This window comes from Drosophila miranda (genome assembly GCF_003369915.1).
Source record: "Drosophila miranda strain MSH22 chromosome Y unlocalized genomic scaffold, D.miranda_PacBio2.1 Contig_Y1_pilon, whole genome shotgun sequence".
Lineage (NCBI taxonomy): Eukaryota > Metazoa > Arthropoda > Insecta > Diptera > Drosophilidae > Drosophila > Drosophila miranda.
Genome location: NW_022881603.1, coordinates 39413895 through 39435304, shown reverse-complemented (window position 1 = coordinate 39435304; position 21410 = coordinate 39413895). Strand labels below are relative to the sequence as shown.

At 51.7% G+C, this 21410-nt stretch overlaps 6 protein-coding genes and 2 pseudogenes across 8 annotated transcripts in view; 4 read left to right on the top strand and 4 right to left on the bottom strand.

Moving 5' to 3' along the window:
- The first annotated feature begins 31 nt into the window (after positions 1–31).
- On the top strand, positions 32–2464 carry LOC117189659 (annotated as a pseudogene).
- Positions 2465–2687: 223 nt separating this feature from the next.
- On the top strand, positions 2688–4589 carry LOC117189662 (deoxyribodipyrimidine photo-lyase-like). Its single transcript, XM_033394768.1, has 2 exons — positions 2688–4112; positions 4179–4589. The coding sequence occupies exons 1-2, from the start codon at positions 2745–2747 to the stop codon at positions 4521–4523; spliced, it is 1713 nt and encodes a 570-aa protein (XP_033250659.1). The 5' UTR covers positions 2688–2744; the 3' UTR covers positions 4524–4589.
- Positions 4590–4673: 84 nt separating this feature from the next.
- On the bottom strand, positions 4674–10037 carry LOC117191665 (proteasome subunit alpha type-6-like). The gene is made up of 3 exons (XM_033396472.1): positions 10003–10037; positions 9821–9940; positions 4674–4914 (listed from the first exon to the last, which is right to left on the bottom strand). Exons 1-3 carry the CDS (start codon positions 10035–10037, stop codon positions 4674–4676), a joined length of 396 nt encoding a protein of 131 aa, XP_033252363.1.
- LOC117189664 (ubiquitin-like modifier-activating enzyme ATG7) lies at positions 9809–10871 on the bottom strand. Its single transcript, XM_033394770.1, has 3 exons — positions 10593–10871; positions 10003–10534; positions 9809–9940 (listed from the first exon to the last, which is right to left on the bottom strand). Exons 1-2 carry the CDS (start codon positions 10778–10780, stop codon positions 10105–10107), a joined length of 618 nt encoding a protein of 205 aa, XP_033250661.1. The 5' UTR covers positions 10781–10871; the 3' UTR covers positions 9809–9940; positions 10003–10104.
- On the top strand, positions 10870–13303 carry LOC117189660 (annotated as a pseudogene).
- A 232-nt stretch (positions 13304–13535) lies between these two features.
- LOC117189661 (deoxyribodipyrimidine photo-lyase-like) lies at positions 13536–15429 on the top strand. The gene is made up of 2 exons (XM_033394767.1): positions 13536–14951; positions 15018–15429. The coding sequence occupies exons 1-2, from the start codon at positions 13584–13586 to the stop codon at positions 15372–15374; spliced, it is 1725 nt and encodes a 574-aa protein (XP_033250658.1). The 5' UTR covers positions 13536–13583; the 3' UTR covers positions 15375–15429.
- LOC117189663 (proteasome subunit alpha type-6-like) lies at positions 15414–16552 on the bottom strand. The gene is made up of 4 exons (XM_033394769.1): positions 16446–16552; positions 16289–16383; positions 16054–16233; positions 15414–15995 (listed from the first exon to the last, which is right to left on the bottom strand). Exons 2-4 carry the CDS (start codon positions 16362–16364, stop codon positions 15514–15516), a joined length of 738 nt encoding a protein of 245 aa, XP_033250660.1. The 5' UTR covers positions 16365–16383; positions 16446–16552; the 3' UTR covers positions 15414–15513.
- Positions 16553–17384: 832 nt separating this feature from the next.
- LOC108160513 overlaps positions 17385–21410 on the bottom strand; it is an 87370-nt gene continuing 83344 nt past the window's right edge. For all 3 annotated transcript variants that reach the window (XM_017294559.2, XM_033395036.1, XM_017294560.2), the window contains exons 3-8: positions 19640–19860; positions 19361–19563; positions 18666–18774; positions 18479–18600; positions 18140–18414; positions 17385–18062 (exon numbers count right to left, since the gene is read on the bottom strand). In XM_017294559.2, the coding sequence (XP_017150048.2) occupies positions 17815–18062; positions 18140–18414; positions 18479–18600; positions 18666–18774; positions 19361–19563; positions 19640–19860 (1178 nt within the window). In that variant the 3' untranslated portion in view covers positions 17385–17814. The remainder of the gene's footprint in view (positions 18063–18139; positions 18415–18478; positions 18601–18665; positions 18775–19360; positions 19564–19639; positions 19861–21410) is intronic.

The window sequence follows — 21410 nt, the reverse complement described above, 5'->3', positions numbered from 1 at the left end:
ATGGGCGATATATGCAACTATCGCTTGTTACTATCGATAGCCTAGTGTTGTCGGTATTGGACTTTATTTATTTCTGCGAAAAAAACATAACAAAAATTCAGGGCAAGATGGATTTGCAGCAACTGGAGAATGAGGCGCGACAGGCAGCCCTCAAGGACATACAGAACATGCTGCAGCGGCTGGGGCAGCTGGAGAAAGTGGAGCAGTACCGTCACCGGATCGCTCGCAAGAAGGCGTCCGTGGAGGCGTTGTTAAAGACCGGAATGCAAAACCAGCTGGACGGCGTCCGGGTGGGGCTAAAGCAGCTGGAGACGTGTATGCAGGATGTGCGCGAGGTGCGCCGGCGAATGAATGAGGTGGAGAACCTGCTCCAGGGCGTGCCCGAAGTATACGATGCATTGGAAGTGGTCCGTGAGGAGAACACGAAACACTCACACTACGCCACGGCCATGGAGAACCTGAAGCACATCTTCAATGTGGACGCCAGTGTGCAGAAGATCATGGGGCTGCTGAATGCCCACCAGTGCCTGGCCGATCTGGAAAACTCTCGTGACGATCTGTTGTACGAGCTGCACAAACAGCCGAAGCAGCATGCCTCGGACAAGATCACCCTGAAGCGCCACTTCGAGAAGGTGGAGACGGTCTCTCAGGCGCTAGAGAAGAAGCTGCGCCTGATCCTCAGCCGCACCCTGAATACGGTACGTAAGAAGCCAACCGTGATCGTGACTGCTCTCCGCATCATTGAACGCGAGGAGAAGAACGACCAGTTTGCCGTGCAGCAGCAGAAGGTGACAGGCTTTCTGCCTACCGGTCGCCCGAAGGCGTGGCGCAAGATAATCTTGGACGTACTGCAGTCGTCGGTCGCAACGCGTATCGAGGGCTCCAAGCTGGAGGAGCGGACTGACAACAAGATGTGGCTGATCCGCGACCTGGAGATCCTGCGTCAGATCATTCTGGAGGATCTGCGCGTGGTAAAGTCGCTGTGCGTTCCCTGTTTTCCGCCCCACTACGATATATTCAACGAGTACGTCAAGTTCTACCACGAAGGCCTCTCAAGCTATGTGAGTAATCCAATTTGGATTGGCTTGTCACTGGATCGAATCCATATTTCTTCCAGCTGGACACAATTGTGCGATCCGGCCTTGAGGGCAACGAGTACGTCTCCATGCTGGCCTGGGTGACCCACACGTACCCGGGGACTGAGCTCATGTCGCATCCAGACCTCAATGTGGATGTGCACAAGTTGATTGGAACCCTGTTGCGGCCCGAGCATCTCAAGGCTCTAGAGGATGAGTATCTTCAGAATATGCAGCGCAACTACCAGGAGTGGATGACCAAGGCAGCCGAGACGGAGAAGGTAGAGTGGTTCTCCGAGACGGTGCCAGACCAGGACTAGCACTACTACCACAGCTCGGCGCCGGTGATCATATTCCAGATGATCGACCAGCATCTGCAGGTCACAAACATCATACACCAGGAGCTGACGTTCAAGGCGCTCGTAATGAGCATACAGCAGGTGGAGATCTTCGGCCAGACTTACCTCAAGAACGTCATCGAGCTGAAGGAGCACCACTTCCGGAACCGGGATCAGATCAAGTACTTCACGCACTACATCATCACCATTGTGAACAACAGCCAGCAGATGGTGGAGCTGGCGCAGCAGATGAAGCAGCTCTACTGGCCCAAGTCGCGCACTGATCACTACGAGGACTTTGAACGCCTGCTGGCCACCTTCCAGCGGATCCGAGCGCACGCCGCCAGCTACCTGCTGGAGGAGGCCTTCCTGGACATGGAGTGCCACTTCCACGACTTGATCACCGTCAAGTGGCTAGCCAGCAGCATGTCTGTGGACACCATATGCGTGACACTGGACGACTACTTCCAGGACTACAACCACCTGCGGCCCAATAACTTTGAGATGGTGATCAACGAGGCACAGAATCTTCTGGCCAAGCGCTACATCCGTGCCCTCCTGTCCAAACGCCTTTCCAAGCCGCGCGTCGAGTGCGACGCCATCACGCGAAAGATCAAGCAAGAGGCCAAGCGCTTCAAGCTCTTCTTCGAGAAGATTGCTCCAAAAATATCGCTCAGCGACTCGCCGCTCGATCTCATCACCACGCTCTCCGGGCTGCTCATCTCATCTTGCTGGTCCTCGATCTGCACACCTTGCTGGGCAGCTATCCGTCCCTCACAGAGGATCATCTCGTCCGCCTCTTCTACATACGCAACAACGTGAAGGCGGCCGAGGTGCGCGAAATGGTGCAGGATGCCATGAAGTCCAAGAAGGCAATGGTGAGCATTGCCAAACAGGACTGCATATTCAAGGAGATTGTGTTCAGTGACAAATTGTGGTAGACCGAATGAGACCAATGTGTTGCTCCCCAGCCCATTCCGCAAGTTAATGTTTGTTCAGTATCGTATTTATGTTTGGCTCAGATTGTGTAAATATATATCCATTATGATGATATTTAAATAAATTTATATGTATATATTTAACTGTATTTATCGTGTAGTAGGGCTGCCACCTATTCGAGCAGGCGCGACTATTGTGACTTGGCGCGAATGAATATAGTTTGGTTTCAGAGATTTTTTCACTTCGCACAATTAGAATTTTTGGTGGATCCTAACTGGCCATTAAATATATGTTTACTAAACCATGATCAAAACTATGTGCATTAATACCATGTTCCTAATTGCCTGTTTGAATTTAACAGCTGATAGAGCTGCCACCACGACGCGCAGTCATGTTTATTCCGACCTATTGGCGCCCAAATTTCAATAACATAAACTGTTCGTCTATTGTTGGATTACTTGTTAATAATTTTGTCCGTCAGCTTGCTCCAATATACACCATGAAACGCGCCAAGTCGGGCACAGCAGGCGCCTCCAAAAAAGCCCCGGAAAAGAAAAGCGCCGAACCAGCCGCGCGCAGCTCCCAAGAAAGCAGCAGTGGCGGTGAAGAATGTGCCTCCAGCTCAAAGCTTGTCCAAAGTAAGCCAGAATACAAAAACTTTGAGCAGTTTCTCGCGCACCTGGAGCAGAAGCGATCTGAATCTGCGTCGAATATCCAGGAGTTTCCCTTCAAGAAGAAACGGGTGCGTGTCTTGTCCAAGGTGAACGATGTCCGAGATAAGTGCACCGGCGGCGTCGTCTATTGGATGTCACGGGATGGTCGGGTGCAGGACAATTGGGCTCTGCTGTTTGCACAGCGTTTGGACCTCAAGTTGGAGATGCCGCTGGCAGTGGTATTCTGCCTGGTGCCGAAGTTCCTCAATGCCACCATTCGACACTACAAATTTATGATGGGCGGACTGCAGGAGGTGGAAGAGCAATGTCGGGAGCTAGGCATACCCTTCCACCTGCTGCTGGGACCGGCGGTGGATCGTCTACCGGAATTCGTGCGTTCCAAAGATGTTGGTGCTGTGGTGTGTGACTTTGCGCCGCTTCGCGTGCCCCGAAAATGGGTGGAGGATGTGGCAAAGGCGTTGCCCAAGAACGTGCCGCTGACCCAGGTGGATGCTCACAACGTAGTTACGCTCTGGGTGGCCTCCGACAAGCAGGAGTACGCGGCAAGGACTATACGCAACAAGATAAACTCCAAAGTGGGAGAGTTCCTGAGCGATTTTCCACCAGTGATCAAGCATCCGCATTGGGAAGGTTGCAAGAAGGTAAAACCCATCGACTGGCCAGCTGCATATGCGATGCTGGAGTGCGACATGGACGTCGATGAGGTGAAGTGGGCGAAACCAGGCTACAAGGCGGCCTGCCTCCAACTGTACGAGTTCTGCAGCCGACGCTTGGGTAAATTCAACGACAAGCGCAATGATCCCACAGTTGATGCGCTGTCCGGACTCTCGCCGTGGCTCCACTTTGGTCAAATCTCAGCCCAACGCTGTGTTCTGGAGGTTCAACGCTATCGCAGCCAGCACAAGGCCTCGGCGGATGCTTACTGCGGGGAGGCCATCGTGCGCCGAGAATTGGCCGATAATTTCTGCTACTACAACGAGAACTACGACAGCCTGAAAGGCCTGAGCCCGTGGGCATACCAATCCCTGGAAGCCCATCGCAAGTACAAGCGTCATCCATGCTACACCCTGGAGGAGCTCGAACAGGTAAAGAACGATGGCTATTCATAGCTAACTCTGTTGGATATGACCGAAAGTCTTTCCGTCTTTCAGTCGCTCACCTACGATGACCTGTGGAACTCTGCCCAGCTGCAGCTGGTGCGGGAGGGCAAGATGCACGGATTTCTGCGCATGTACTGGGCCAAGAAAATACTCGAGTGGACGGCCACGCCGGAGCAGGCGCTGGAGTACGCGATCCTGCTGAACGACAAGTACAGCCGAGACGGGCGCGATCCCAATGGCTATGTGGGCTGCATGTGGTCCATTGGGGGCATACACGAAATGGGCTGGAAGGAGCGTGCGATATTCGGAAAGATTCGCTACATGAACTATCAAGGATGCAAGCGCAAGTTCGACGTGAACGCCTTCGTCATGCGCTATGGGGCAAAGTGCACATGAAGAGGGGTTGAGGCGGTTGAACTTGAATAAATCTATTGGTTACGTTTGCCTTGTTTTTGAATGCAAGCCAAGAGAATTTTTATATTTTAACTCGGTTCCATTTAGCGGGTATTTAGAAAATTTTTAAAAATTACAACTAGCGGGTAGAACTTAGTCCTTCTCGGCGATCTTGGTCAGATGCTCCTCGATCTCCTTCTCGTCCAGAGTGCGGAAGCTTGGATTGGTCTTGCTGACGACTCCAATCTCAATACCATTGGGCTTGAAGTCAATGGCCAGGACAGTGGAAAGACAGGTGACGGCCAACTGTATTGCCTTCTCCTCAGACAGATTGTTCTTGTATTTCTTTTCCAAGTAGCTGTTGGCCTCGAGCACCTTGGCACCCAAGTCGGTCCTTCCAAGTCGGGTGGCTCCAAGGGCGAAGCGGATACCGGGGTGGCTGCCAAGCAGAGCGTAATCGCGGCTGGTAAGCGCACCGGGACCGAAGACCCCATGGGAGCCCCGGCGGGCAGCGTCTCTGCACCACGGGGTGGAAAGCCGTCGTACCAGGACAGGAGACGAGCGGCTTTCATCCTGTCCAACGAAGACCCGAACTTCAAGGCGTCAGCCGAAGGAAAGGAGCAGAGGCTGTGGGCCTGCTCAATCCTTCCACTGTTCCAGCCAGCCAAAGCCGGAAAGGGCGCAGCCAAGGCCGCCAACAAGCGGCAACGCTCAGCGGAGGACCCCGCAAATCAGCCAGGCCAAGCCCAGCAAGCCAAGCGGGTGAAGACCCACCTCACGAACCGGTCGTTCGCGGAGGTGGCGAGGGGCAGGACCCTGATCGGTGTCCTGGACAGGGGCGCCGAGGACGGCCATGTCCCTCGCGATAAGTGGCACCTGGTGGAGAACGAGCTCCAGGACCGGTTCCTACTGGAACTGGAGGAGAACGGCGGACCACCGCCAAAGTGTGAGTACGCAGGGTGGCATCAAGGCAAGGTGAAAGCCATCGCCTGCCAAGACGCTCGCTCTGCGGCTCTCTACATGAAGGCGGTGGCGGCCCTAAAAGAGGTCTATCCAGGGGCGAAACTGGAGGCCGTGAAGTGGGAAGATGTCCCTAGTCGCCCGAGAGCCAGAGCGTGGGTCTCGGCTAAGCCTGCAGAGCCTGAGAAGATCCTCAGGTTACTGCAGGTCTGCAACCCCCACCTTCCTACAGCCGATTGGAAGGTGGCAAAGGTGGAGGATATCCAAGGGCAGAGGCGCCAGATTATCCTCGTCCTAAATGAGGAATCCATTGATCTCCTCGCAAAGTCGGACGGTGTAGTGGATTATGGCTACAAGAAGGTCACCATATCCACTTACAAGTCCGATCGCAAGGGCAGGCAAGCGGAGGTCGAGCCAGACCCGGAGCTGCCGGAGATCCCAAAAGAGGGGGCCTCGAGCGAGGAAGACAACCCGGCGTCGGTTGCGGCGTCCATGATGTCGGACGATATCTTGGACGACTACGCGTTCGACGAGAGCGACCTAGCCAGAGGTCTCAGCCACATCGTTGTCGGGGAGGAGCCGGAGTCCCCTGACAGCGATCTAGAAGTAACAATGGTGGAGGCGAGCCTCAGGAATGTCGTTGACGCTCCTGCAGATAAACCTCCACCATTGTAAGGCAGCATGCGCTGCTCTACTGCTCCACCTGGCCAAGGGTGGAGCCGACATAGTCCTCATTCAGGAGCCCTGGATCCTCGGAAACAGGGTCTCCGGTCTGAGGACTTCTGACTACAAGCTATATGTAGCTGAAACCGCAGGTAAAATTCGTACCTGCATTCTTGCAAAAAGAGAGTTGCACCTATTTTTGCTCCCAAATTTCAGCAATGAAGACCACACCGCAGTGAGCCTCGAAGGCCAGGAGCGCTCACTGAGGATCTGCTCCGCATACATGGGGCATGAACAACCAGACCCCCCTCCACACGCGCCTCTCCGGGCTCTAATCGCAGACTGCTCGGCCAAGGACATCGGCCTAATTGTGGGGTGCGATGCCAATGCACATCACTGTCAGTGGGGAAGCACTGACACAAACGAAAGGGGTGAGTACCTTTTCAGTTACTTACTGACCACTCAGTTGGTCTTACTAAACCGGGGTAGTGATCCCACCTTTATCATTAAAAACCGCAAGGAGGTCCTGGACCTCACGCTTGCCTCTCATGAGATACAGCGTAACATTGTATCCTGGAGGGTCCTGGAAGAGCACTCCTTCTCGGACCACAGGTACGTGGAAACTGTCTTCTCCTTCTCAGTACCGAAGCCAGTCCGATTCCGAAACATCAGGCGGACAAACTGGACTCGGTACTCTGATTACCTCTGTCGTGTTCTCCCTGAGCCCCCATCTGAGGAGGAGTTCTCCACGGAGGCCACGACTCGTCTTCTTAAGATCTTTACCGACGCCTGCAATAAGGCGCTCGACAAAGCATGCCCCTCTGGCAAGAACAGAGGCCGGAAGAAACCTGAATGGTGGAATCCGAAACTGGGTGAACTCCGGAAAGCCTCCCGGAGACTCTTCAATAAAGCTAAGGCTGAAAACGTTGAGCAAAACTGGGCCGAATACAAGGCCAGTCTGTCAACCTACAACAAAGAACTTAGAAAAGCCAAACGCGCTTCCTGGCGTAAGTTCTGCAGCGAAATCGAGAGTAACTCAGAAGCCTCACGCTTGCGCAGAGTTCTCTCGAAGACAACACCCACCCTGGGCTACTTGAAGAACACCGACCAGTCGTGGACTACGTCCAGCGAGGAGTCGCTAAATCTTCTCCTAAATACCCACTTCCCTGGCTGCGATGAAAACAGACCCAACTACCTCGCGCCTCCTTCTGTCGCCTCAAATGCCATCTTGGGACTGCTAAGCCAGGAGAACATTTCCTGGGCGATCAGAAGCTTTAAACCCTACAAGTCCGCGGGGCCAGACGGCATTTTCCCTGCCCAACTGATTCACGCGGGACATAAAGCCATTAACTGGCTCAAAATAATTTACGAGGGAATCTTCTCCCACGGGTGCATTCCTGACACCTGGCTTCAGACCAAAGTCGTATTCATACCCAAGGCAGGCAAGCCCTCGCACACTGCCCCAAAAGATTTCAGACCCATAAGTCTATCGTCTTTTCTTCTAAAGGCGATGGAGCGGCTCCTGGGGCTGCATCTAACGGCGTGCATTCCGTCCAGTCTGATCTCAGACTCCCAGCATGCCTATCGGAAGGGAAGATCCACCGAAACGGCCCTACACTCGATCACATCGATCATCGAAGCATCCCTTAATTTTAAGGAGTACACCCTAGTAGCCTTCCTCGACATAGAAGGCGCCTTTAACAACATCCTTCCGACCGCCATCACGGGCGCACTGACGGATCTGGGCGTTGACTCCAGGACGGTGAGCCTGATCGATCAGATGCTACAATGCAGGACGGTTGAGGCATCACTGGGGACGTCAACGTGTACCAGATTTGTCAGCAGAGGCACACCGCAGGGCGGAGTCCTCTCGCCCCTCCTATGGAACGTGGCAGTGAACACACTGCTGCGGGAGATAGAGGGGGGTGGCTGCCGTGTGGTGGCGTACGCGGACGATGTTGCCATAGCATTCTCCGGAAAATTTCCGCAGACATTGTGTGAGTGCATGACAAGTACTCTCACGAAAATGTCGAAATGGGCAGACAAATGCGGGTTAGGCGTCAACCCGTCTAAAACGGAACTGGTGCTTTTCACTAGGAAGTACAAAGTTCCGGTACTGATTCCCCCAAGACTATGTGGGGAAACGCTAGTCTTCAGCAACAACGCCAAGTATCTTGGCCTAATCCTCGATAGAAAGCTCGATTGGAAATTGAGCATAGAGGATAGAGTAAAGAAGGCCACAGTGGCCTTCTATACTTGCAGGAAAGCCATCGGACTAAAATGGGGAATGACCCCCTATATAGTTCGGTGGCTCTACACCGCCATCATACGACCAATCATGCTCTATGGAGTGGTGGTATGGTGGCCAGCCTTGGACAGAAGGACATGCCTCAATAAACTCAGCAGAGTTCAACGCATGGCAGAGCTATGCATAACTGGCGGGCTACGCACTACTCCAGGGGAAGCCCTGGATACTGTGCTGGACCTCCTCCCTGTGGATCTCATGGGAAAGAAGGTGGCAACACTTTCCGCCCTCAGAATGAGAGAAGCCAGACTGTGGAAAGCATCCGCGGTTGGGCACTCGGGAATCCTGATGAGACTCCCGCAATTACCAGAGAGGACAGATTACTGTATCCCCAGTGATCACCTCTCGACGCCCTTCCAGGTATCAATCCCATCTAGGGAGGACTGGGAGATGGGCGAACCAGGACCTGCAAATGCGGTCCACTTCTACACTGATGGCTCAAAGCTAGACGGCCGCGTGGGAGGCGGAGTCTACTGCAGCGAGCTGAACATCAGTCATTGCTTCAGGCTCCCGGATCACTGTAGTGTGTTCCAAGCGGAGGTTGAAGCCATCAAGGAGGCCATTTCGATCGTCTCCAAATTACTTCTAGATACGCACTTAGTGTGCGTCTTCTCGGACAGCCAAGCAGCTATCAAAGCTCTAGGCTCAATATCGTCGAACTCAGCGACTGTAAATGACTGCCGCAGGTCTCTGCACGAGATCGCAGAGCAGTTAGATCTCTTCCTTATATGGGTCCCCGGCCACAGGGACATCGAGGGGAATGACGCCGCCGACGAGCTAGCCAGGCAGGGTACTACGATTCCTCTCCTACCGGAGAGGGAGCAAGTAGCGATGCCCTTGGCTACGTGCAGGCTCCTAACGCACGAATTTCCTGTAAAGTCTCAAGATTGATATGGCCATATCGATCGAAGAAGCGCTCAGCAGAGCTGTATAAACTCAGCAGAGCACAGTGCTCTGCAGTTACTAGAGCCATCACGGGACACTGGCAGATCGGCACTCACGCCTCTAGACTGTCAATCCCTCATAACGACTTCTGCAGGAGTTGTCGCGACGAGGAGGAGGAGGAATCGGTCCCCCACTTCTTCTGCCACTGCCCAGCCCTTGGAAATCGTCGTCTTCGAATTCTCGGGGCCGCTTTCCTCACGAAAATTTCGGACCTGTCCGTAATCAAACCAGGGACCTTGTCCAAATACATCCAAGCCACCGGATGGGACTGCCCTGCAGTAGTATGCTCTCACGGTTCGGGCAACGCGAAGGGGCACATGCCCATGCGGCAACACAACGGACCTTTTATAGGTCCAAGTGAGCTTGGGGGCGGGGGGCTCTTATCCCCCCCCCCCCCCTCCCGGCTACCGCCTTAACCTAACCTAACCTTTGGTATAAGTCGCAGGACTCGGTTTGAACTACATTCCATATCAGACTGTCGTCCATCTGCATTTGTTGGTTGTAACGTAGGCCCAGAGACCTGAGTGATTTCCCAATAAAACTGGGACTACGAATAAGAGTATGAAATTATATTAATTTTAGAATTAGCAATTAAGGGACTAAACTCACTATCGTTGCAGCAGAAAGGCGGCATAGTTCCGCATCAACCAAGCAGGATGCTTGTACTCGCTGGGATCGGCAAAAGCAAAGTAATAGTGTTCCACCTCCTTCTCATCCAGAGAACTCAAGCTTCGAACCTCGACGACATCCTCTTGATCGTTGGCATACAGGATGAAGAAGTTCTGCGGGTCGGGTCGGGTCGGGTGGAAGCGTCTGCATGGCTTCTACATATTTGCTGCTATTCGACAAATCTTTAAGTCTCGTACCGGCTCCCTGCAGCTTAAGTGTGGGTGTCAAGGCGCACGGAAAGGCGAACCAGTAGTAATAGCTGTGGCACTTGAGGTCCGCAAAGGATAGAACAAAGAAGCGAGTCAACAAACTGGGATCACTCGCCACCCGGTCGCTGCACATATCAGCTAACAGTTTCTTGCCCTCATCAGACAACAGCGTCAGCTTGTCCAGGGCCTTGAACTCCTCAATTGTGTTTTTATTATAGATTGTTCCAATGGCAGCATGGCTGAACTTTGGTGGCTGCCCAGAGCTGTGGATGGAAACGATGCGGGTTGAATATGGAAGAGGGGTATGGCACAAGCGTCTACCTATTGAACGATGTGTAATCCGCCTCCAACAGACAGCCCGTAGCCTTTCGGTTTGTGTAGTGGCCCGAAATGGAACGTTGGGCATCCGACAGGCGATCGTGATCCAATTTTAGTTCAGCCAGCTTGTGCCAAAATGTAGGCGACACAAAGGACTCCCAGGGAGCAAATTGCAGAATACTTTCGCTCATTTTGTGGCTTTTTTTTCGGTTCAAATTTCTGGCTACAAGAAAATAAACAAAGCGATTCGATGGGCGATATATGCAACTATCGCTTGTTACTATCGATAGCCTAGTGTTGTCGGTATTGGACTTTATTTATTTCTGCGAAAAAAACATAACAAAAATTCAGGGCAAGATGGATTTGCAGCAACTGGAGAATGAGGCGCGACAGGCAGCCCTCAAGGACATACAGAACATGCTGCAGCGGCTGGGGCAGCTGGAGAAAGTGGAGCAGTACCGTCACCGGATCGCTCGCAAGAAGGCGTCCGTGGAGGCGTTGTTAAAGACCGGAATGCAAAACCAGCTGGACGGCGTCCGGGTGGGGCTAAAGCAGCTGGAGACGTGTATGCAGGATGTGCGCGAGGTGCGCCGGCGAATGAATGAGGTGGAGAACCTGCTCCAGGGCGTGCCCGAAGTATACGATGCATTGGAAGTGGTCCGTGAGGAGAACACGAAACACTCACACTACGCCACGGCCATGGAGAACCTGAAGCACATCTTCAATGTGGACGCCAGTGTGCAGAAGATCATGGGGCTGCTGAATGCCCACCAGTGCCTGGCCGATCTGGAAAACTCTCGTGACGATCTGTTGTACGAGCTGCACAAACAGCCGAAGCAGCATGCCTCGGACAAGATCACCCTGAAGCGCCACTTCGAGAAGGTGGAGACGGTCTCTCAGGCGCTAGAGAAGAAGCTGCGCCTGATCCTCAGCCGCACCCTGAATACGGTACGTAAGAAGCCAACCGTGATCGTGACTGCTCTCCGCATCATTGAACGCGAGGAGAAGAACGACCAGTTTGCCGTGCAGCAGCAGAAGGTGACAGGCTTTCTGCCTACCGGTCGCCCGAAGGCGTGGCGCAAGATAATCTTGGACGTACTGCAGTCGTCGGTCGCAACGCGTATCGAGGGCTCCAAGCTGGAGGAGCGGACTGACAACAAGATGTGGCTGATCCGCGACCTGGAGATCCTGCGTCAGATCATTCTGGAGGATCTGCGCGTGGTAAAGTCGCTGTGCGTTCCCTGTTTTCCGCCCCACTACGATATATTCAACGAGTACGTCAAGTTCTACCACGAAGGCCTCTCAAGCTATGTGAGTAATCCAATTTGGATTGGCTTGTCACTGGATCGAATCCATATTTCTTCCAGCTGGACACAATTGTGCGATCCGGCCTTGAGGGCAACGAGTACGTCTCCATGCTGGCCTGGGTGACCCACACGTACCCGGGGACTGAGCTCATGTCGCATCCAGACCTCAATGTGGATGTGCACAAGTTGATTGGAACCCTGTTGCGGCCCGAGCATCTCAAGGCTCTAGAGGATGAGTATCTTCAGAATATGCAGCGCAACTACCAGGAGTGGATGACCAAGGCAGCCGAGACGGAGAAGGTAGAGTGGTTCTCCGAGACGGTGCCAGACCAGGACTAGCACTACTACCACACCTCGGCGCCGGTGATCATATTCCAGATGATCGACCAGCATCTGCAGGTCACAAACATCATACACCAGGAGCTGACGTTCAAGGCGCTCGTAATGAGCATACAGCAGGTGGAGATCTTCGGCCAGACTTACCTCAAGAACGTCATCGAGCTGAAGGAGCACCACTTCCGGAACCGGGATCAGATCAAGTACTTCACGCACTACATTATCACCATTGTGAACAACAGCCAGCAGATGGTGGAGCTGGCGCAGCAGATGAAGCAGCTCTACTGGCCCAAGTCGCGCACTGATCACTACGAGGACTTTGAACGCCTGCTGGCCACCTTCCAGCGGATCCGAGCGCACGCCGCCAGCTACCTGCTGGAGGAGGCCTTCCTGGACATGGAGTGCCACTTCCACGACTTGATCACCGTCAAGTGGCTAGCCAGCAGCATGTCTGTGGACACCATATGCGTGACACTGGACGACTACTTCCAGGACTACAACCACCTGCGGCCCAATAACTTTGAGATGGTGATCAACGAGGCACAGAATCTTCTGGCCAAGCGCTACATCCGTGCCCTCCTGTCCAAACGCCTTTCCAAGCCGCGCGTCGAGTGCGACGCCATCACGCGAAAGATCAAGCAAGAGGCCAAGCGCTTCAAGCTCTTCTTCGAGAAGATTGCTCCAAAAATATCGCTCAGCGACTCGCCGCTCGATCTCATCACCACGCTCTCCGGGCTGCTCATCTCATCTTGCTGGTCCTCGATCTGCACACCTTGCTGGGCAGCTATCCGTCCCTCACAGAGGATCATCTCGTCCGCCTCTTCTACATACGCAACAACGTGAAGGCGGCCGAGGTGCGCGAAATGGTGCAGGATGCCATGAAGTCCAAGAAGGCAATGGTGAGCATTGCCAAACAGGACTGCATATTCAAGGAGATTGTGTTCAGTGACAAATTGTGGTAGACCGAATGAGACCAATGTGTTGCTCCCCAGCCCATTCCGCAAGTTAATGTTTGTTCAGTATCGTATTTATGTTTGGCTCAGATTGTGTAAATATATATCCATTATGATGATATTTAAATAAATTTATATGTATATATTTAACTGTATTTATCGTGTAGTAGGGCTGCCACCTATTCGAGCAGGCGCGACTATTGTGACTTGGCGCGAATGAATATAGTTTGGTTTCAGAGATTTTTTCACTTCGCACAATTAGAATTTTTGGTGGATCCTAACTGGCCATTAAATATATGTTTACTAAACCATGATCAAAACTATGTGCATTAATACCATGTTCCTAATTGCCTGTTTGAATTTAACAGCTGATAGAGCTGCCACCACGACGCGCAGTCATGTTTATTCCGACCTATTGGCGCCCAAATTTCAATAACATAAACTGTTCGTCTATTGTTGGATTACTTGTTAATAATTTTGTCCGTCAGCTTGCTCCAATATACACCATGAAACGCGCCAAGTCGGGCACAGCAGGCGCCTCCAAAAAAGCCCCGGAAAAGAAAAGCGCCGAACCAGCCGCGCGCAGCTCCCAAGAAAGCAGCAGTGGCGGTGAAGAATGTGCCTCCAGCTCAAAGCTTGTCCAAAGTAAGCCAGAATACAAAAACTTTGAGCAGTTTCTCGCGCACCTGGAGCAGAAGCGATCTGAATCTGCGTCGAATATCCAGGAGTTTCCCTTCAAGAAGAAACGGGTGCGTGTCTTGTCCAAGGTGAACGATGTCCGAGATAAGTGCACCGGCGGCGTCGTCTATTGGATGTCACGGGATGGTCGGGTGCAGGACAATTGGGCTCTGCTGTTTGCACAGCGTTTGGACCTCAAGTTGGAGATGCCGCTGGCAGTGGTATTCTGCCTGGTGCCGAAGTTCCTCAATGCCACCATTCGACACTACAAATTTATGATGGGCGGACTGCAGGAGGTGGAAGAGCAATGTCGGGAGCTAGGCATACCCTTCCACCTGCTGCTGGGACCGGCGGTGGATCGTCTACCGGAATTCGTGCGTTCCAAAGATGTTGGTGCTGTGGTGTGTGACTTTGCGCCGCTTCGCGTGCCCCGAAAATGGGTGGAGGATGTGGCAAAGGCGTTGCCCAAGAACGTGCCGCTGACCCAGGTGGATGCTCACAACGTAGTTACGCTCTGGGTGGCCTCCGACAAGCAGGAGTACGCGGCAAGGACTATACGCAACAAGATAAACTCCAAAGTGGGAGAGTTCCTGAGCGATTTTCCACCAGTGATCAAGCATCCGCATTGGGAAGGTTGCAAGAAGGTAAAACCCATCGACTGGCCAGCTGCATATGCGATGCTGGAGTGCGACATGGACGTCGATGAGGTGAAGTGGGCGAAACCAGGCTACAAGGCGGCCTGCCTCCAACTGTACGAGTTCTGCAGCCGACGCTTGGGTAAATTCAACGACAAGCGCAATGATCCCACAGTTGATGCGCTGTCCGGACTCTCGCCGTGGCTCCACTTTGGTCAAATCTCAGCCCAACGCTGTGTTCTGGAGGTTCAACGCTATCGCAGCCAGCACAAGGCCTCGGCGGATGCTTACTGCGGGGAGGCCATCGTGCGCCGAGAATTGGCCGATAATTTCTGCTACTACAACGAGAACTACGACAGCCTGAAAGGCCTGAGCCCGTGGGCATACCAATCCCTGGAAGCCCATCGCAAGTACAAGCGTGATCCATGCTACACCCTGGAGGAGCTCGAACAGGTAAAGAACGATGGCTATTCATAGCTAACTCTGTTGGATATGACCGAAAGTCTTTCCGTCTTTCAGTCGCTCACCTACGATGACCTGTGGAACTCTGCCCAGCTGCAGCTGGTGCGAGAGGGCAAGATGCACGGATTTCTGCGCATGTACTGGGCCAAGAAAATACTCGAGTGGACGGCCACGCCGGAGCAGGCGCTGGAGTACGCGATCCTGCTGAACGACAAGTACAGCCTAGACGGGCGCGATCCCAATGGCTATGTGGGCTGCATGTGGTCCATTGGGGGCATACACGAAATGGGCTGGAAGGAGCGTGCGATATTCGGAAAGATTCGCTACATGAACTATCAAGGATGCAAGCGCAAGTTCGACGTGAACGCCTTCGTCATGCGCTATGGGGGCAAAGTGCACATGAAGAGGGGTTGAGGCGGTTGAACTTGAATAAATCTATTGGTTACGTTTGCCTTGTTTTTGAATGCAAGCCAAGAGAATTTTTATATTTTAACTCGGTTCCATTTAGCGGGTATTTAGAAAATTTTTAAAAATTACAACTAGCGGGTAGAACTTAGTCCTTCTCGGCGATCTTGGTCAGATGCTCCTCGATCTCCTTCTCGTCCAGAGTGCGGAAGCTTGGATTGGTCTTGCTGACGACTCCAATCTCAATACCATTGGGCTTGAAGTCAATGGCCAGGACAGTGGAAAGACAGGTGACGGCCAACTGTATTGCCTTCTCCTCAGACAGATTGTTCTTGTATTTCTTTTCCAAGTAGCTGTTGGCCTCGAGCACCTTGGCACCCACCGAGCAGGCCTTGAACCCGCTGAAGTAGCCAGCTGGGTCCGTCTTGTAGACAGAGGGTCCAATCTCATCGTCGTAGGCAATCAGCACCATGCTGCAGCCAAGCGGACGCATCTCGGCGTTCTGCGTGTACACCTGGTTGATGTCAGCAATGCGACGGCACAGCACATCCACCGGCATTTCGTAGCCATATTTGTACCGGAAATTGGCCGCCTCGTAGCGGGCCTTTTGCACCTGGGAGCGGGCGTCCTCTAAAGATTTATACGTAATTTCTTAAATGCGGAAGGTTAAAGGACAGAAGCAATTTACCAATACGGCCAGTCATGGCGCAGCCGATTTCCTTGGTGATGCGGAACAAGTGTGTTACCGATTCCGGGACAATGTTCTTTTCTGTAACCTTCTTCTGAGTAGCCACCACAGCACAATCGCCGCTCTTCAGGGCTACCGTGGTGATGTTCTCCTGTGAGATGGCCTTAAAGGAAGCCTGGCCTGGAGGAAGATTATCGTTAGAGAGTTGAAGGCAACCTGTGGGTGGCACACTTACCGACTTGGTAGAGGCGTCCCTCGGGCGAAAAGATGGTAATGTGTCTGTCAAAGCCGGCTGAACTTCCGCGAGACATGTTTTCGGCGTTTTATTAGCTGCAAACCGATTTAGAAACGTACAAAGTGGAATTTAGGCGTCTGTGGGAGAAACCACTTACTCTTTAAGCAAATTAAATGAACAAATTGTTCATAGTTTTGATTTTGCGACAAATGCGGCCGACTGCGAATTTCATATAGTCATTATCGATCGAATATACGGTCTCACCCTCAGAAATATACCAAAATATGCCGAAATATACCGTAAATATACCGACGAATTCAAGTTCTAATTTACGAACTTAGCCCACTTCAGCCCCCTCTATTTAAATAGTTCAACTACTTCAGGTGCATGGATGAAAATTTTAACGATTGTAAAGTCTTCTTGTAGATTCATGCCATCGTTCATCTGAACTCAAAAATAACAACGCTTACTTTCACCTGAACTGCGCTAAAATGATTAATTTTTTATTATTTTCGGTGGAATATTGAAATACCCCCCTGGCTTATAATGGGCTCATCGTTCTCCGTTAAGGATTGGAAACCATATTGCTTAATTTTGATGTTCCGTCGAAATATAGTATTTCTATATACCGTTGAAAATTAAATAGAGAATTTATGTTAAATAATCCAAACTAGCATGAAAAACATCGTTGCTTTTTCTGAAGAATCGATATTTTTCAATAATGTATGACCGTAGCTTACGGAAATATCTTTTCAGTATTATACCAAATACAGGAAATACCAAATATTGGTCTAGTATCTATTGATCAAATATAACTGCCAACATTTTCAAAACTGCTTTGACTGATAGTGGAATTTTAATTGGTAGTTTTCGCGCTGCTGCATAAAATTGTTCCATTGAGAGCGTGCGGCACTTTGTCCTTTCATGGGCATATCATAATTCAGACATGCTCGTATGTTTGTTGGTTGGCAATAACTGATTTAGTGAACTTTTCGAATGGCCAGCTATCTTAGATCAGAGAATTAACAATTTTAGAGGCCATACAGAGCGCCACAGAGAAACCAACCAAAGCGTGACCCATAGAAAATCATTGTTAGATCAGAGTGTCGTTTAATCAATTAGTCGTTATTTAAATTAGCTTAACAGTTACACTTAGGAGACTAGTAGGTGCTTATGAGTTAGACCGAGTTCAAGTTTTCCAAATCTGTATATGTGTATGTATATTTATATGTAAGTGCGTGTGTATTTTTATAAGAATCACTGTTGTCTATCTGTCTGTCGCAATGTCTGCCGCCTGCCACAAGTCGTTGAAAACTTAAGTTACCGCATTCATTTAAAGTTAATTACGTTTTGTAAATGGCAGTTACACAAAGTATAGGTGTATATTAGTAGTATTGCCACTGCACGCAATTTCATTCCAACCTGATTAACATTCCTCACTCTTCCGCTCGCCCTACCACTTGTGAGATTTACAATTCGCCCTGTCCGGTCCCGTTCCGTTCCGTCCCTGTGTGTGCCAATGTTTTCTACATCAGCCGCCAACTCAGAGCACAGAGGAGCGTCAAAACACAGGCCAAGGACAGACCGGCCGTATCCGAAGCCGAACCCGAACTGAGATGTCCTAGCTCTCGCTCGTCCACCACAAAGGCGGGCACAGCACTGGCAGGCGTCTGCTCCACAGAGCTGCCAACAAAGTTCCCGCGACTGTTGCGGGCCAGGCGCTGATTGGCCAGCTTCAACTCTCGCAGTTTCTCCTCCAGCTGCAGGACCTCATCTGTGGGGAAGAGCACGGAGAACAGGAGACTGTTAGCAGGGGTTTCTCCCCGTGGAAAGACAATCTCAAAAACTCACTCTTGTTGACCCCCTCAATGTCGTTAACCTGCAGGAACATGGCCAGTGAAATCTCATAGACCTTGTTCGCCGAGCTGATCTCCCGCTTGCGTCTTCCGAAGCCCACCTGGTTGTTGGAGCACTGCGTGCCCAAGCACTTGTCCAGGCAAACGTTCACCGTGGCTCGGAACAGCACGTACGAGGAGTCGGGAAACTTGAAGGCCTTGAATTTAGCACTCAAAATATCGTCGTCAATCGTGTTGAAGTTCTCGAACAGATACGGATCCACCGTGCAGCTGGGGGCAAAGGAGAAAAGGGTTATGGACGGAGTCAGGCATTGTCCGGGACCCAGACTCTTACCCCTTGAAGATCAATGTTTCCGAGGAGGTGTGCGTGTCCGTAACATCCAGATAGTTCACACCCAAGCCATAAACGGGAGCCGAATCCTCGTCCAGGTTGATTTCCATGGTCAAAGGAGTTCCCTTCGAATGGTATTCGCATTAAATCTATTTTAAATCATTTTCTACAGTGTTTGTCTACAACTTACCGACTTGACTGTCAAATCCCTGGTAAACTTCTGGCCATCCTGGCTAACGCCAATCGAGAGACGCGGCTCCGGGGCGCGTTTGGTCAGCGACGTGGTGATCTCCAGATCCCTGCAAAACAGTTGAATGAAATGGTTCAGTTCTCTTGATTGAGATTGAGCTGGGGGAACGGGGGAACGGGGGAACGGGGAACGACAGACAGGGACTCCCGCGAAAGGTGGTTGTAAATCAAATCAACCGGGCAATGAAAAACAAACATTGTGTTGGATCGGATCCTCCAATGGGAGAAGAGGCTGGCTCAGAGACAGAGACAGAGACCTCGACACGCCCCGAAATTAAATTGACTGTGGAGGTATTAACGATTGTGAAGCCGCCGGCATCGATTTGGCGGCTAATTACCTCCTGGTAATGACAACTCTACGGTGTACCGGTAGACAGGGAGACTGGGAGTGGGAGGTGGGGGGTGGCGGGGAGACCTGGGATATGTTTGATTTATGGCCCTTTGGGTTGGACCCATCCTAGTGTCTGGGCTGAAATGGGGCATTTAATATGCCATAAACTTTTGCATAGATTGCTCATAAGAATAGGCATAGATGCTATTTTTTATGGGCAATTAAATTGCAAAGAAGACAGCAGTGGCAGTGGCAGTGGCTGCGGCAGCGGAAGCTGGAGCAAAAGCGGGCGCCCAAAAACTCACTCTGGTTCTTGGAAACCCGCCGGCAGCACATCGCGCTTGACCAGGCCACGACCAGAGTTGGAGCTGGTGCTGGTGGTTGTGGTGGTGGCATTCATCATGACATTATAGACGGGACCGCTCGTGGTGGTGATGCATTTAACGCTGACGATCTCCTTGCTGCTGGCTGATTCGATGATGATTTTATGATAGTACACTTTCTTGCCCTACAGACAGGAAGAGACGGGAGTGGAATAGAGTTACGGATTCGAAAATATGTATGCATTTATGGTGGGGTCGCACCGTTAACTGGTTGACCATGCGCGTGACTCCGCACTCGTAAAAGTCGCTCAGCGAGAGCCGAAAGACGCCCAGGGAGCCGTCGATTTGCGGTTGACAGCGCTCATCCGGATAGCCCTTGAGACCCTCCAGGTAGATCTGTGGTGCGCTGTGGTCCTTCTCAGCGGCCGGCAGGCCAATGTCCACCCTCATCTGATCCTCCGAGCAATGAACCTTGGGGGAGTCTGAAAGCAGCGAAAATGGAAAAATGTAAATTGTTGTTAGTTTTAGTGGCGGATCGGAATTTCTCTTGGGCTCTCTCTCTCTATCTCTGAGCCATGGACATGCGATAATTCCTTTTCAATTTGCCAACAAAACAGTTAAGTCCACTGGGAGCAATGCCACATCGGGCTGTGCCTGTGGCTGTGGCGCCCCCGGTTCTACCAGATCGGAAGGGGTCTGGGCCTTCGTGTAATCGCAGCAGTAGCCTGAAGGAGGGCGTAATGCAAGCGGCGCCTAAAGAATTGAAAATGAAGAGACACAGCCACAGCCCCTTCTCACAAAGCGAGGCATGACTTCCGCCAAGAACACAAATGCAGGAAACCGACCCGCCACTGCTGCTTACCAATAAAACAAATACAAATGCGAGGGCAGGGCATTAAAAGTCCATTACGGATGCCGGAAATGGAGATGGGGCGTTGAGGAACCGCCAAATTAGATAGAGACATGGAAACAGGCCGTTCAAAGCCAGTGAACACTGCGAGGATGAAGGAGTCCACTCTCCAGTAGTTGAGTGTCGGGCCCGCAAAGAAGGAGGAACACGCTTCTAGACGCTTCATAAACTGCCCCAGAACCAGTATACCCTCTCGCTGTCGGTGTCTACGGGGCATCGGAGAGGGACGCCCACGAAACGATGACTAGACTGCGATGCCGCACCGGGCAGAATGAAGCTGTTGCCGCCAAATGGTGACCGTGTCCGTGTCCGTGGCCGTGGGCAACCGACTTGGGTGCGAAATAATTGAATTTCGAGCCGATGCGCGGGCCCTTTGCTGTTTAGATGTTCTGCATGTCCTTTTATTAAATGATTTTGTATTGCCCGCCGCTGATTACAATTTATTTGACACCATTTTTATGGGCCAAGCGGAGTCAGGTCGTGAGAACTGAGAATATAGAACGAGAGCCCTAAAAGGCTGGAGAAGACAGAACCACTTAACCCACATTTGGTCGGGGGGAGGGGAGCTGAAACTCTTGGAATCAGATTGAGAGTGGCGTGGGCTGGAGTGGGCCGGTCGGATCGAAGTCAGATTGGGGCATTAGCATTTAACCTGTGAACATGACAAATCAGCAAAACGTACCACATGCATGAACAGGCCTCTGTCTGTGTCTGTGTCTCTGTAACTGCCCCAGCGATCATGTAAGGCAGCATGAGTTGTACCGCAACCGTTGCAGCCAGGCATAAATTTCCATTACCAATAAATTTAAAAGAAATTGCATTACAGCCAAAATGACCCGTAGCGAAATTCCGCGGAAAAGAACCTCGGAGTAGGGAGTAGCAATTCGGTGGGCCATCAACCAGTGACGTCCCCCAGGAGTCTCCTCCGCATGCTCCTCCACCTCCACCTTCATATCACAATCAGCAGCCACGACAATGTTCCACTGTTCCACGGCTCTCCTTCAAACAATTTGGCAACAAATGCGCGCGAACAATCAAATGAATGCACAAATCAATAAGACAACAGTTGCTGCAACCGCAACAACAGCAACAACAACCGACAATTGCAACGTGCAACACCGT

Bases quoted from the DNA above. Each gene is read 5' to 3' on its own strand.
- LOC117189662 (XM_033394768.1), top strand. From the start codon at position 2,745: ATGTTTATTCCGACCTATTGGCGCCCAAATTTCAATAACATAAACTGT. The intron at 4,113-4,178 runs GTAAAGAACGAT...TCCGTCTTTCAG, and splicing joins CCCTGGAGGAGCTCGAACAG to TCGCTCACCTACGATGACCT.
- LOC117191665 (XM_033396472.1), bottom strand. From the start codon at position 10,037: ATGCGGAACTATGCCGCCTTTCTGCTGCAACGATA. The intron at 9,941-10,002 runs GTGAGTTTAGTC...TCTTATTCGTAG, and splicing joins GCCTTTCTGCTGCAACGATA to TCCCAGTTTTATTGGGAAAT. The intron at 4,915-9,820 runs GTTAGGTTAGGT...CCGACTTGGAAG, and splicing joins TCCTGCGACTTATACCAAAG to GACCGACTTGGGTGCCAAGG.
- LOC117189664 (XM_033394770.1), bottom strand. From the start codon at position 10,780: ATGAGCGAAAGTATTCTGCAATTTGCTCCCTGGGAGTCCTTTGTGTCG. The intron at 10,535-10,592 runs GTAGACGCTTGT...TTCCATCCACAG, and splicing joins GATTACACATCGTTCAATAG to CTCTGGGCAGCCACCAAAGT.
- LOC117189661 (XM_033394767.1), top strand. From the start codon at position 13,584: ATGTTTATTCCGACCTATTGGCGCCCAAATTTCAATAACATAAACTGT. The intron at 14,952-15,017 runs GTAAAGAACGAT...TCCGTCTTTCAG, and splicing joins CCCTGGAGGAGCTCGAACAG to TCGCTCACCTACGATGACCT.
- LOC117189663 (XM_033394769.1), bottom strand. From the start codon at position 16,364: ATGTCTCGCGGAAGTTCAGCCGGCTTTGACAGACACATTACCATCTTT. The intron at 16,234-16,288 runs GTAAGTGTGCCA...ATCTTCCTCCAG, and splicing joins GGGACGCCTCTACCAAGTCG to GCCAGGCTTCCTTTAAGGCC. The intron at 15,996-16,053 runs GTAAATTGCTTC...ATAAATCTTTAG, and splicing joins CGCCATGACTGGCCGTATTG to AGGACGCCCGCTCCCAGGTG.